Consider the following 15,264-nt stretch of genomic DNA (forward strand, 5'->3'; position numbering starts at 1 on the left):
AGCTCTGATGTTTGCCTACTAAGTGACCTCTGGCCTTGCTCCTTCTTATCTGCTCTCGCTTCTGCAGATCTATGTGCCCTCCAGAAACTTGCGTTCTGTGAATGAACGTCGCCTTGTGGTTCCATCCCAAAGAGGGAAGAAATCACTTTCGCGAACGCTCACGCTCAATCTGCCCAGTTGGTGGAATGAACTCCCTAACTGCATCAGAACAGCAGAGTCACTCGCTACTTTCAAGAAACGACTAAAAACTCAACTATTTAGTCTCCACTTCACTTCCTAATCTGCAATTGCCTCTTTGAATATCACACTAACTGTACAAAAAAAAAAAAAAAAAAACTAATACTACTAATACTTCCCTTCTTAGACTTTACAGACCTGAAACTTGCCTAAAGCACTTATTCATTGTTGCTCTTAGTTGTGTAAATTGCTTCCTTGTCCTCATTTGTAAGTCGCTTTGGATAAAAGCGTCTGCTAAATGACTAAATGTAAATGTAAAGAGATAAAGAAGAGTTGATGAGGTAACATCTATTTTCTGTCTGAAGCTTTCTATTTTATCAATGAAAAAGCTCATGAAGTCATCTCTGCGGTAATATGCGATGGGAAGTTTTGTTCAAAAGACGACCGATTATTTGTTAATTTAGCAATAATATTAAATAAAAATCTAAGGTTGTTATGATTATTTTCTATTACTTTGCAGAGGTGCTCAGCCCTGGTGGATTCAAAATCCTTCCTATAGCTGGATGTACTATCTTTGTATGCAATTCTAAAATCCTCTAATTTAGTTTTTTCCACTTGTGTTCAGAAATAACGATTGTTGTACCATGGTGTGGTTTTATTTTTCTGTAGCCTTTTTAATTTGATGGGTGATACAGTATTTAATGTTAGTGAAGATAGCAACCATAATGCTAGTTGCAAAATTAAAAAGTAAATTTTTACATCAATGACTACATCAATTACTTCAATTCTGAGACAAAATTAGATCTAGTATGTGCTTTAAGTGATAGCCTTAACCAATGACATTTTGCTTTATCCCAAGTGATTGTAATACATCTGTAAACGCCTAACGAGTCCTAATGAGTCATTAGTGTCATCAATGTGGATGTTGAAGTCCCCTACAATTACTATTTTATCATTTTAACTAGTAAGTCATGTTAATGGCCATTCATTTAGAGCAAAAATTCTACTGAACGTTTCATTTCCTCGGCGGTAAAAAGCGATCTTAAAAAAGATGATCTGCATCACGGGCGGAATGCATCGGACCCTCTCGATCAGGCTCCTGAAGTCCCTCTTCATGATATCCTTCTCCCACAGCCCAGTGTTGTTAATCAATTAAATAAATAATTAAAACACACAGTAGATACAGAACATTCAGACCCCCTTAAATTTTTCACTCTTTGTTATATTGCAGCCATTTGCTAAAATTATTGTTTTTTTTTTGCCTCAATGTACACATAAAAACCCATGTTGACAGAAAAACAGGATTGTTGACATTTCTGGAGATTTTTTTAAAAACTAAAATATCAGATAGTTCCAAGTATTCCGACTCTTTGCTCAGTATTTATAAGCAGCCTTTAGATGTATACAGCCAATCTTTTGGGGAAAGATGCATTTTTTTTTCTCCTGGATTTAAGGATTCTACATCATTACTCCTTGCAGATCCTCTCAAGATCTGTCAGGTTGAATGGTACAGCCATTTTAGGTCTCACCAATTCAATTCAATTCAGCTTTATTTGTATAGCGCTTTTACAATGTAGATTGTGTCAAAGCAGCTTCACATAAATGTCATAGTAACTGGAACAGTGTAGCTCAGTTTTTAGTGTTTAAGTTCAGTTCAGTTCAGTTTAGCTCAGTTCATTGTGATTTAAAATCATTACTGAAAGTTCAAACACTAAAGAGCAAATTCATCGATGCGTAGCTCTACCAATCCTGAACCATGCGAGCCAGTGGCGACAGCGGAGAGGGAAAAAAAACTTCACCTGATAGGAGTGAAGAAAAAAAACCTTGAGAGAACCAGACTCAGTTGGGCACGACCATTTTAATTTCTCCGCTGGCCAAAAGTCTTGTACAGAGCTTCAGTCACGGTGGTGGAGGCTGGAAGATGACCTCAATGAAGACTCGTCTGTCCCTGGAGCGTCGCAGGAATCAGACTCATGTTCTCCACTCCCCATGACCATCAGTGCAGCAGCAGCTCAGGAAATGGCCTGGTCCCGGATATGGAAACCTTGGGATCATCTCACCAGAGATGCTCAATTAGTTTAAAGTCAGGGCATTGGCTGGGCCAAATTAAGAACAGTCATGAAGTTGTTGTGAAGCCACTTCTTTATTTTAGCTGTTTGTTTGGGTCATTGGCTTTTAAAAGGTGAACCTTCGTCCCAGTCTGAGGTCCTGAGCACTCTGAAGAAGGTTTTCGTCCAAGATATCACGGTACTGGGCCACATTTATCTTTCCCCCGATTGCAACCAGTCGCCCTTTCTCTGCAGCTGAAAAACACCACCAAAACATGATGCTGCCACCACCAAGCTTCACTATATTGTACAGGTGATGAGCAGGGCCTGGTTTTCTCCACACATACTGTACCATCTATCTACCAGAGAATCTTTTTTCTCACCATTTTAGCAAACTCCATGTGGATTTTTATGTGTCTTCCACTGAGGAGAGGCTTCTTTCGGGCAATTCTGCCATAGAGCCCCGACTGGTGGAGGGCTGCAGTAATGCTTGACTTTCTACCATCTCAAGGCTGCATCTCTGGAGCTCAGTGATCTTTGGGTTGTTCTTTACCCCTCTCAGCAAAGCCCTTCTTGCCCAATAGCTGTTTGGCACAACGGACAGCTCTTGAAAAGATTCTTCTCCTTTGACCTCATGATTTTCATTTTCTCTGACATTTATTGTGAGCTGTAAGGTCTTAGCCTATTGACCTTATTCTTCGATGCGGAAGTGCGCCTGTTTTGGCGATTGCTTTAGAAGTTTCGATTCAGTTGCCTATAGGGGAAATGACTAGAAAATACAAAGTTGAATAATATAAGAAAATATCAGTTTGCAACCTCTAGCTGCAAAACAAGCTGTTTTTAACATCTAAAATTAATAAAAGTAAATAAGACCAGTAGTCTCGAGCCAAAAAGACCCCAATGGCTGCGCCTGTTTGTACACAAAGAACGAGGAGAATAGACAGATGTGTGGCTTTTTTAAAGTCCAATCAGTATAATCAAGCACAGCAAGACTCAAATGAAGGTGTTGAATCATCTCAATGATGATCAGAAGAAATGGACAGCACCTGAGTTAAAAATATGAGTATCACAGCAAAGGGTCTGAATATTTAGACCATGTGATATTTCAGTTTTTTTTTAGACATAATTTAGTCAATTCTGTGTTTTTCTGTCAATATGGAGTACTGTGTGCATTGTGTACACACAACTTAAATGATTTTAGCAAATGGCTGCAATATACCAGTGTATATGTGTGGGTATGTATGTATGCATGTTTGTTGGCTAGTGTCAGTGTGTGTGTATATACATATATAAATATAATCCAACGCGGAAGAAAGTCACCATGTTTAATTTTGTTTTTATATACACAATTATGCAGTCAAACTGTTGTATAAACGCAATATTACACTCTTAGCAGTGTGATATGACTGTATATCGGCACTGGTGGGGGCACTAAGGCACTCGGCCTGCGGTCTCAACGCACGACGCACCACTGCTACTCGTGATATTGCTCATATATATATATATATATATATATATATATATATATATATATATATATATATATATATATAACACACACACACACACACACAAAATATTGTAATGTCAGATTTTTTCGAAATCACGCAACCTTAATTCAAGTATACAAATATTTGTTAAAATAATTTCCATGACTTTTCCAAAACTTTGGAGAGGGTGCTCACTGCAGAGCCATTTGAGCAGAGCTGAGCTCCAGCGAGGGGGAGCATGAGCTCTCGCTCCTCCTCCTGTAAGCTGTTTTAATGCGTACACCAACCCCACCTCTAACCCTACCTCCAGTGACATCACTCGTAGAAGAAGTGCAAAAAAGGTGGAGCTCAAGCTTAAGCTCCCCCTCTCTGGAGCTCACCTCTCCTCAAATGGCTCTGCAGCGAGCACCACTTGACACCAACCCCACCCCTAACCCTACCTCCAGTGACATCACTTGTAGAATAAGTGCAAAAAAGGTGGAGCTCAAGCTCCCCCTCGCTGGAGCTCAGCTCTCCCAAATGGCTCTGCAGCGAGCACCACTTGAAACTTTGTGGATTTTTCTGTTTTTCCAAAACTTTCCCAGGCCAGGAAATGCTGTCAAAAATTCATGACTTTTCCAGGTTTTCCATGACCATATAAACCCTGACAGATATATGAACAGCGATATATATATATATATATATATATATATATATATATATATATATATATATATATATATATATATATATATATATATATATATACATATATATATACATATACACACACACACACATACACACACACATATATACACACATGTTAACCTCAAAATAAATTCTGTAATAATTTTGTAGCTCATAGTTTAGGTGAGAAAATATTTCTTTACTCTTGATGTAAACAAGCTTACTTTAACAAATAATTTGTTTTAAAACAAAAACAGCAGATTAAACAATAGATCAGTCCAATATATGTGGCAAAAACTGAAATTTGTCACAAATGCTTGCAACATCTGGTTCTGACAGTCTCAGAACTAAACTAACATTTTTTTTCTTTTTTAAACACTTTCAAATTAGTTAAAAGTAAATATTTGATCAATTTCAACATCTTTTAATTTACTATGCTCTTAAGTCTAAACTAAAATCCAGTTTAGCATCCTAATATATATATTTTTTAATTAAAGCTTTTAGACTTTTGACTCAGTACTTTCAATGACAAAACTTTCCAATTGTTCAAATACCCATTTCAACAAAAACAAAAAAAGAAACAGAACAACAGCATATGTAGCTTGAAAACAAAAAGATAGTCACACTTTCAAACCAATTTAACTTTTACACATTTGAGATTTTATTTAATTTCATACTTATATTTTAAGATGACAAGAGATGGTCAGTTACCAAAATTGTCCTTTCTCTTATTTAAGCATTTAATATTTGTATGGTAATAGCTTAGAAAAAAAAAAAAAAAAACACCAACCCTACCCAGACTCCCAATTCTCAGAGAGTGAGGAAGAGAAAAAGATCAGAGTGAAGAATTTCAGTGCACAGTGTTCAACCCCAACCAAATAAATTATTTGGAATATGAACACAGACAAGTCACATGTATGCACTTATCACACATGATTCCTTGTATGTGCGCTTCACAGTTTGGTAGAGTTGCCCTTGACATTAGAGGAAGACACACATGGAACTTGTGTGTGCACATTTTTGTATAAAGATGAGAGATTTATTTCTTAAAAGAAAAGAAGTGAAAATTCATAAGTTAAACTCACTTTGATACAGATTTTATGACAAACAAGATGACTAAATCATTGAATGAATGGGACCCATGACAATTTTGACAACATAAATCAGAGTCAACTTTCCACGCGGGTTTTCAAGTTTTTCCCAGGACATCCCTCTAAACTGAGTACTTGTTATGGTTTAGTGAACCTAAACATGACATGAGTGGGAAGAGTAAATAAGATTGTAATGCATTCAAAAACTCAGAAAAAGTGACACGGCCACCAGCCCAAATTTTCCTTAGCGAGAGAGAGCGAGAGAGCGAGAGAGAGAGAGAGAGAGAGAGAGAGAGAGAACATTCAACCATTTAATTCTTGTCCTTCAGTCAATTAATTGCACTGCACACACACAATACTGGTGACGTGGCTTTGCACAGCTATCAGCTGTATCCTTAAAGAAGGTATGGCAGGTGAGTGACTATGTGCTTGGTTATGTGCACAAGAAGTCCAATTGGGAGAACAGGAAGAGGAAGGGTTGTACAGTGAAAAGGTCCATATTCCATCCCATCAGTTGAACAGCAGTTTTGTCCCTCGGCAGCAAATACTTCATGACAGAAGGGTGGATGGAACAAGCGAGCGCATGACTGTCAATACTTTAATGCAGTCCACAGCGATAAAGTCACAACGGCATGGTGTTTTTCTTCATTAAACACACATCCATAGCAGCAGGTGGAGCCTTTAAGACCTCCCTCTGAACAACTAGAAAAAAAAACTCCTTTTCCCATAATCCCCACAGGCAAGTTGTGGAGATGCGATAGTTCTGGGAAGCATGTTCGTTTTCGTCCCAACAGGCCCATCAAACCAACCAAAATTGTTCCCTAGCCTCGTTTTTGCACTTCACCTCTAGTCTCACCCCACACCCCCTCTGACCCCTGTTTTTCAAACTAGGGTTGAGAAGGGGATCATCGCTCAGGTTCAGACTCGAGCGCAAGAACCCGCTTGCGCTCACGGCATTGCTTCTTGTGGGCTGGCCAATCCCTCTGTTGACACTGTGAGCCACAGTAGCGTGCCACCTGACAACGGCCACAGATATTGAACTCCCTCAGCTAGAAAAAAAGAAATGAAAACACAGATTAATTCAATAAATAAACGAGTCATTCGTATAAACAATGTCACACCATGCCAACATAACAAGAACTGCATGCATCTGTTTTTGACTCAGTGTCAGCTGATGTGCTTGTACACACACACACACACACACACACACACACACACACACACACACACACACACACACACACACACACACACACACACACACACACACACACACACACACACACACACAAGGTTTCATACATATTTTTACTGATAAAATTTCATGACTTTTCCAGAACTTTCAAGTACATTTTCATGTAATGTTTCACGTAATGTCGACATATACATGATAAATAATAAGAAAAACAATGATGTTTAAATTTATTACAGCATATCATAGAACGCGCAACAATCTATTTTGTTTATATTTATGTTTTTATATTTATGTAACATTGATTTTGATAATGCGTACACAGCACTAACAATGTGAAAGCTACTTTTTGGACAAGGACAGAAAAGAAGTAAAGACAACTAACCTATATTCAAGTTAGGGCTGCACAATATATAGTTTTAGCATTGATATCACAATGTGTGTATCCGCAATAGTCACATCGAAGGATTTCCAATGCTGGGATTATAGTTCCATATAAAGTTTAATCATAATGGAGTAAAAGTTTATGATCTGCATGCATTTTAAAGAGATAGATCACCCCAAAAATTACCATTTTCAGTACACCCTTCACATGTTTCAAACATGAGTTCTTTTTTTTTTTTAAATGAACAAAAAATATATAATTTAAAAACTGTTATAATATTTAAACAAGTGAAGTGTGAATAAATAGTGAGTACATTTTAATCTTTGAGTAAACTGTCCCTATAAGGTCTGCGACTGTGACCATTTCAATATTTCAGAGTTTAAAACATCCAGCCACAAGATATTTTTTGTAACTTTAATAAAAATAAAATAATATAAAATGCAGACTACGCAGTGTTGATTATTCAATATCTGTGCCTGAATATTGAATACCTGAAAACTATAATTGACTTTTATCTTTCCTATATTTTATTAATCTATGCTTGTAGTTTATTTGTTATATATTATTCGAGATTCAGTCCCCTAAAAAATCCCCCCAAATAATCCAAACAAGCCTGTTAAATAATCTGGTGAAATTGTTTTCACGTCTTAATATACATCACAGAAATACAAAATATCATAGCAGTGACAACCTCTATTTCAGCCTATGACAATTGTTTTTAATTTTAAAAACAAAACCTTATAAAACGTATTTTCTCTCTTCACCATACTTACCCTCCTTTCAATAAGTGAGCAAGGTGGGTAATGACACTCATAATAGGTGCAGGAGCACTCTTCCTCTTCCACCAGCTCTCCGTTGGCGTTGTAGTAGCGTGTTCGACTTAATTCCAGATACTGTTCTTCAACTGGGTCTGCTGGAACCTGCTGGATGGCCAGCCAATAGAGTGACTGCTCTCTAGGAAAAACATGTAATACAGGTGTAAATACATTTTTAGTGACCTTGTTCATTGTGTAAAACCTATAAGATTCAAGCCATGGAATCTAAATTACCTATGTTTGCTGGAGAGATCTTCTGGTTTGGGACTCCATCCCACAGGAACAAGACGCAAGTTGTCTAGTCGGTTGTCAACTGTAACTGAGTTTATGTGAACTACTTGGAAACTTGGAGCGATTCCACCTCTGTGCTTTTCCCTGTGAAGAAAGAAGCACACCAAAAATGACTGCTAATAAAATAAATGCTTTATTTGGAACCTCTGTTGTCACCAGTGTATGTAATTTGTAATGTTGTATTCTATTTGCGTGCTGTCTCATGCCATTTCTGTTATGGAGAGATGAAAGAATACATGAAAATACAAGAGTACAAGAAAGAAAGGCTTCACATTGAATAATAATAAAGGTGTAGCCTTGAGCAACAAAGGTTGCAATGTATATTTTACATTTAAATTACATGGAAATTGCATGGTATACAATATCTACAATGTAGTTTTGTCAAAAAAAAACTGTACTTTAGCACCAATTTGGTACTAAAGAAAAAAAAAATCAATATGGTAAAAGGTTTTCATGTCATTCAGATGCAGAAACAGCCTAAGCTAACTTTTAAATGCAGCCTAATACACTTAGCAGTAGGGCTGCTAAATTGAATTGAAAAAAAATCTGACATAGCAATATTTTGTATTTCTGTGATGTATATTGCAATATACAGTATTTACAATTTCATAAGATGACTTGAACAGCTCTATTTAGAAATAATTCATTCATTTTTGATGAAGTCACTCTACAGAATCATCCTAAAGAATTAATCAGGCATGTACTATAATAAACAAATTGCAAGATTAGATAAATACAATAGACAAATGTAAAAGTAAAATAAGGAGCACTATGTTATTTTTAGAAAAGTCAAATCGTATTCAGGTACAGAATTTGACAAAATAAAATATATAAAATACTATAAAATAACAGTGCAATGACATTACTGTTTAAACAGTTTACATTTTTTTTTTACGTAAAATATGGTAGAATTTCCACGCCAATAGCATAGTGGTCTGTTTACCATTACAGAACACAATGGTGCCAACCGCAGATTGAGTTTGAATCTTATGTATAGATTTTCTCTCTCTACAACCCATACATTTTTCTGTATATATGATACTATAAGTGCCAGCTTTGTCTTTTCTAGGAAAATCCATCCATATTTGTCATTGTCATGAAGGACTATACATGCATTATCTTATTCCAGAGAATAAGATAATATGTAAATCTATTCATAGCATAAATGTGCAGGTAATAACTTAATTTTCTGTCTTTAATCTTTTGGTGTTACAACTATTAAACTCATTACATCCACCAACGAGCTAATGTGGGGTGACCCCCTCCCTGATTATTATGTTGAAGTTAAATGGCCAGGGATGCCAGAATTTTTAGGATTTATGAGTACGTCAATACATTTCTACAGGTTACATTTGTTTTTTTCTGTTTGCATTATACAACATTATGCATTATATAAATGTTTTTTTTTTTAGGACAACAGTATCTCCAGGAAAAAAAAGATATCCAAAGCTGTCTTATAAACTGTAAAAAAAAAAAAAAAAAAATCTGTGTTTTTGAAACTAATGAAGACAACAGAAGTCAGTGATTCATTTGAATTATTTTGCCTGACATGTTTACTGCTTCAAATATTTTAAATCTTTAACAAAATAAGAAGCACAAGGTTCAATACAATCAAATATGTATGTTTTGGGAGGCCCCATTACTCAATTATCTTAGAAATGCAAGGCTGTGTTTTCACAAGACTCTTAAGACTAGTTCAAATTAGCTGATTAGTTAACACTACTAACAGACAAGTAGCAAATTAGTCATGAAGAGACTGATCACGCAATAGTATTTAAAATAAACTTAATATTGTAATTCAAAATATAATCAAGTGCACGGATGTTTGAAAAAAACAGATTTCAAAGACTTTTCTAAAAACATAATGGGTTTGTTTGTTTTTCCAAAACTTTTTCTGGCGTGGAAAATGCCATGTCAAAATTCCATGATTTTTGCAGGTTTTCCATGACCGCCTCCAGCAATAACCTTTTAAACTAAAACAAAAGCCATACATTTTTAAGTCTTAATTTCATGTAAAATATTAGATACTGTGTGCAAATGTGGATTGCTCAAAATATACATTCTAGCAGTAGCTTTAGCAGTACACTTACCAGAGTAACTCATGCAGTGGTCGACCAGCCCATCGACCCTTGCCAATATCAAAGGCATAGGCAAAGATTTTTGCCCCATTGCCATCGGCGTCAACTTCCATACGTGCCTGAAATTAAAAGGATTTAGATAATCAGTTTCATATGACTAAACAATAGTGCTCAAAGAGCCTGCTAGTAATAAAGTAAATTATTTGGTCAGTTGACAAGGATGGTCAAATATATATACTGACAAAACAATAAAAAGGACATAACCCAGAATAAAAAAATAAATCCAAAAACAAAAGCCAAACTCAAAGCAAACATCTATTTTTAAAAATAAACATACAAAAAAAAATAAACATACAAATAAAAAACATAATGGTTCTTACCTCAAAGGCATAGTTTTCCACTAATGGTATGTCTTGTTCATCAATCAAAGTGTACTTTGTCTGAAAAAGCAAAATATATGTAGTAAGTGCATTAGGACAATAATCCAAAAGATATATTAGCAGCAGAAGACAACAACGGGTGCCTCTCCTGTCAGCTAAGAACCTGAGGAAACTGAGGCCACAATTCGCACAGGCTCACCAAAATTGGACAATAGAAGATTAGAAAAACGTTGTCTGGTTTGATGAGTCTCGATTTGTGTTGTGACATTCGGATGGTCAGAATTTGGCATTAACAAGATGAAAGCGTGGATCCATCCTGCCTCATACCAATGGTTCAGGCTGGTAGTGTAATGGTGTGGGGGATAATTTCTTGGCACACGTTGGCCCTATTTGTACCATTTGATTTTATTGTTGCTGACCATGTCCATCCCATTACCGGCACAGTGTATCCACACCAAAATTCATCCTGCCATGGCTACATAACTTCTTAATCAAAACATTCAGTCATTGTTGTTATTTTTTTAATAGCGGGTTATAAATCGCACCAAAATGTATTAAAAGGTAATTTTCTTGGTCTGATGAGTGCAAATTTGAGATCTTTGATTTCAACTACCGGGTCTTGGTGTGGCGGAGAAAAGGTAAACAGATAGACTCTACATGCCTGGTTCCCACCGTGAAGCATGGAGGAGGTGTGATGGTATGGGGGTGCTTTGCTGGTGCGACGGTTGGGGATTTATTCAAAATTAAAGGCATACAGAACCAGCATGGCTACCACAGCATCTTGCAGTGGCATTCTGTACAATGCCGTTTGCGGGTGCCCTTTCACCGCAACTCATTACTGGGAAACATCCATACACACTCATTCACACACTCCAAGGTTTTAGCTACATTTAATCTTCCATGGCGGGGCGCCACACCAAAATTCATCACTTCACCGCTACATTACAGCTTCTCAATCAAAACATTCAGTCATTGTTGTTGTTTTTTTAATAGCGGTTTATAGTCGCACCAAAGATAAGTAAAAAACACCGTGAACTTTTCTAAACTTCTTGCAAGCCCCCTCAAATAAACGCAGCTGAAGTGCGATTTAGTGTGTTTTTGAAGTGAGTATGAACTATTTCTACTTTTGTCATAATAAAATAATGTCATAGGTAATTGGTAAATTTGTGTAAAAGGCCTGGCACCACAGTAAGAAAATATCTTTAAGGAAACGCTGCACTCAAACACTACGGTCAATTTTAGCATACCCAATTCACCTGTACCAGATGTCTGTGAACTTGTGGGGGGAACTGGAGCACCCGGAGGAAACCCACGCAAACACGGGGAGAACAAGCAAACTCCACACAGGAACGGCAACTGACCCAGCCGAGGCTCAAACCAGTGACCTTCTTACTGTGAACGTGCTATGCCATCGTGTCACCATATATATATATATATATATATATGTTTTTTTTTTTATATATATATTTATAGCGCTAATATAAATTATATAATAAATATATAAATTAGCGCTTTAACGCACTCGAGTAACGTGTAAAATAACAATGCAAATAAGGCAGTTTCAGTTTATTTTTTTATTTCCTGTTGTGGCTGACGTGTTCAGGGACGGCGCGTGCATAGAGGTGACCTAGGCAGCCGCCTTGGGCTGCAGAATAGTGAGCAAACCTCCCAGTCTTTACTTTCATCCGCTACACCCACCCTCTCCCTCACGGTCCTCACTTTCATCAGCAAACCGGTCACTTTCTTTTTCACTTTCGGGTTGAGGGCAGCATCAATTGCCGTTTGCCTATAGGACCAGTTCAGCTTACTCTGGCCCTGCGTGTGTTTAACATGCAAAGAAATTTGGATAAGACCAAGGACATGGTTTTAGAAGGAAAGTTTCAGTATAAAACAATTAATGTCGCATCACCAGGCTATTCTGCATTTCCTCCAGAGTTTCATGCAATTTCGGTTGTTTCATTTTTAATCTTTCAACTTTAACTGCAGTTCAGCAGTTCACTTTCATTCAACATATTTTCATTCAGGATGTTTTAATGGAATTTGATACCTAATGGAAAACGAAAAAGAAAAACTTCTGCATTTCAGGACTTGCATGATCCTTTAAGGTAGGGCTGGGCAATAAGGCAAAAAAAAAAAAAAAAAATCTAGGTTTTTTTATAAAGTTTGACCGATTCATGATATTGATTTTTTTTAATTGTGCAAATAGTCAACTTAAAACATTACAACAGCATGACTAATGTAACATTTTCTTTATAAGTAACTTGAAAAACCATCTGGTTAAGGAACATTGTATTTTTAATGGCCATGTCACACATAAATTGGTCAACAAGGTGTAAATAAATGTTAAACAAAGTCACAAGTTAAATATTTTTGCAGAAGATTTGAGTAAAAAATATGTGTGTAAAAATTGCAGCAGCAGGAATACATAGGTATTTTTTGCAAGTTTTGCTGAGCCTAGGAAAGATTGGCTGTCAGCTCGGTTTTGACTTTGTCTTCTGATTGAATGACCGGTTGTAATGCTGCTGTCTTTTATAGAAGTAAAGGACTGAACATGGATACTTTAAAGCCTAATTTAACCTAATGTGTGAAGTTGTGGACGTATAGCAGGAGCAAATACAAGCACCAGATGTGTGTCTAATATAAAATAATATATTTATTCTATTTTTATTTTTTCCCCCTTTTAAATATCGATAATTTGATGCGCTTTGCACCACTCTCTGTATAATGCTGCCTGATCCGTCTGGTTTTCAACTGGGTCCGCTAAATGACATCATGGGTACTTTCATTTTCACTGCTACAGCTGCTCACCTCTGCTCGTGTTCAAACCAAAAGATCAGCGCAGTTCGAACTAAGATCGGCGGGGTTTTTCACATGGCAGGTTTTTACGTCTTTCATACATGTTGAGATCGAGATTATCAACTTGATGAGGGAATATGTCTCGACAATCCACACAGATGTGACTTAGTAAAGCGTAAAGTCATGAAGGATTTTACTTGGATTAGTCTGAATGTAAATACCCTCGTAGTGCTGGAGTGGCATGAGAGTGGACCAAATAGTGTTTGATGCAAAAATATTAATAAAAGAAAAGTACACGTCTTAAGACACTTAAATGCTTGTATTTGTAGTATTTGCCTCTGTAGTCTCTGTGTTCAGTCCGTCACTACCATGAAACCCAGACAGGCAGTTAAACAGGTCGCACACCAAAAGCTCCGCTATTACACACCAGACGCACACATTTGCATGATATTTAACATAAAACTAATCAGATGGTACTCTGTGTTGCGCGGCTGAAATATGAACTGCTTCCTGAATCGGGGCTGGGCGGCGCCGGTGTGTGTATAGAAACCTATGTTTTGAATTCTAAAATTCATGGCGCTGAGTGGCGATTCTGGTGTGCAACCTGCATCATACAGAGAGTGAACCAAAGCACATTGGTGACATTATATTTTAAATACTATAAATATTTTATATATTATATATATTTTATATATATTATTTTTTTATATATTTTAAATATTTTTATAAAAAATAAGTGTGATTTCTTGATTTAATATTAAATTAAACCATCGTCAAAACTGATTGGAATTCGTCTGAAAAAAATAAAATAAAATAAATAATTGCCCAGCCCTATTTTAAGGTAATAATAAAAAAAATTTGTTAAACAAATTGCTGCTTACATGGTAGACTCTTAAAGGCCCATGACAACCCCCACTTTCGGCAGGGGAGCCAGCAGGGGAGAACGTGAGCGAAGCTAGCTCACAAAATGAGACAAACCGTGAGGAGACGCAGAAATTTATAGTTTACAAAGTTAAAATGCAAAGAAATGAACAGTGATTTAATGCCCAGCTATATTTGTTATTCGTAATTTCATATACATACATATAAAGATAAGTGTGTTCATGTAAACCCTATAAATGAGGACTTCTCCCTCAATCCCCGTATCCAGCAGACTCAGTGCAGCAGGTCTGACCTGTCTATTTTAACCGTTAGCCCTGCTGGTAATCTGGAGGATTTAGGCAAACACAGCAGCACAGTGATGTGTCTGAATGTGAACGAACTCCTGATAAAAGACAGCGTCCGCCATTCTCTAATTCTCGTGCTGCTCTCCCGACAAAAATGCTAGCAGCACACACACATCTTTGCTGTATGATCGGCCCTGACAAGATCGCAGGGGAAAACATGCAACAAACCCCGTGGATCATGGAAACAAACGCATATGAGCCTTCATGAACGGCTAAATACTGTGTGCCCGGGCCGTGGGTCCGTGACGTGTCTCACAGCTCGGGCTTGACTCTGGTAGGTCTGATGAATAATTAAGCAGCCGGCTCTTCTCATAGGACAAGAAAACTCCGCTATGAATAATAATGAGAAACCGACGCGTCATCATTGCACTTGCAGTTCTGCGCTACGTCGCAGATTTTGATCCCTCCCCAAAAATCATTTTAAACCCGGAAGCTGAAATTAGCGTACAAAAGCTCAAAATTATCCAGTTTTCCCCACAATTAAACCTGACAGGTGCTAACATCGTCTTAACTGATGCTCAACACACACAAATCTGTTAATATAAAAAAAAAAGTTCTCCAGGGTGTCCTGAACCTTTAATCAGTATTAGCTTAATCATAGTATTGGTGTCCATGTAAATATACTT

At 36.9% G+C, this 15,264-nt stretch overlaps 1 protein-coding gene across 1 annotated transcript in view; it reads right to left on the reverse strand.

Moving 5' to 3' along the window:
• Window positions 1-5,407: 5,407 nt before the first annotated feature.
• Window positions 5,408-15,264, reverse strand: part of zmynd19 (zinc finger, MYND-type containing 19) — a 58,993-nt gene continuing 49,136 nt past the window's right edge. Inside the window, 5 exon segments of the mRNA NM_183069.1 lie at window positions 5,408-6,524; window positions 7,826-8,006; window positions 8,102-8,242; window positions 10,249-10,355; window positions 10,617-10,676. Of these exon segments, the coding sequence (NP_898892.1) occupies window positions 6,381-6,524; window positions 7,826-8,006; window positions 8,102-8,242; window positions 10,249-10,355; window positions 10,617-10,676 (633 nt within the window). The 3' untranslated portion in view covers window positions 5,408-6,380.

Source organism: Danio rerio, chromosome 5, assembly GCF_049306965.1.
Source record: "Danio rerio strain Tuebingen ecotype United States chromosome 5, GRCz12tu, whole genome shotgun sequence".
NCBI classification, from domain to species: domain Eukaryota; kingdom Metazoa; phylum Chordata; class Actinopteri; order Cypriniformes; family Danionidae; genus Danio; species Danio rerio.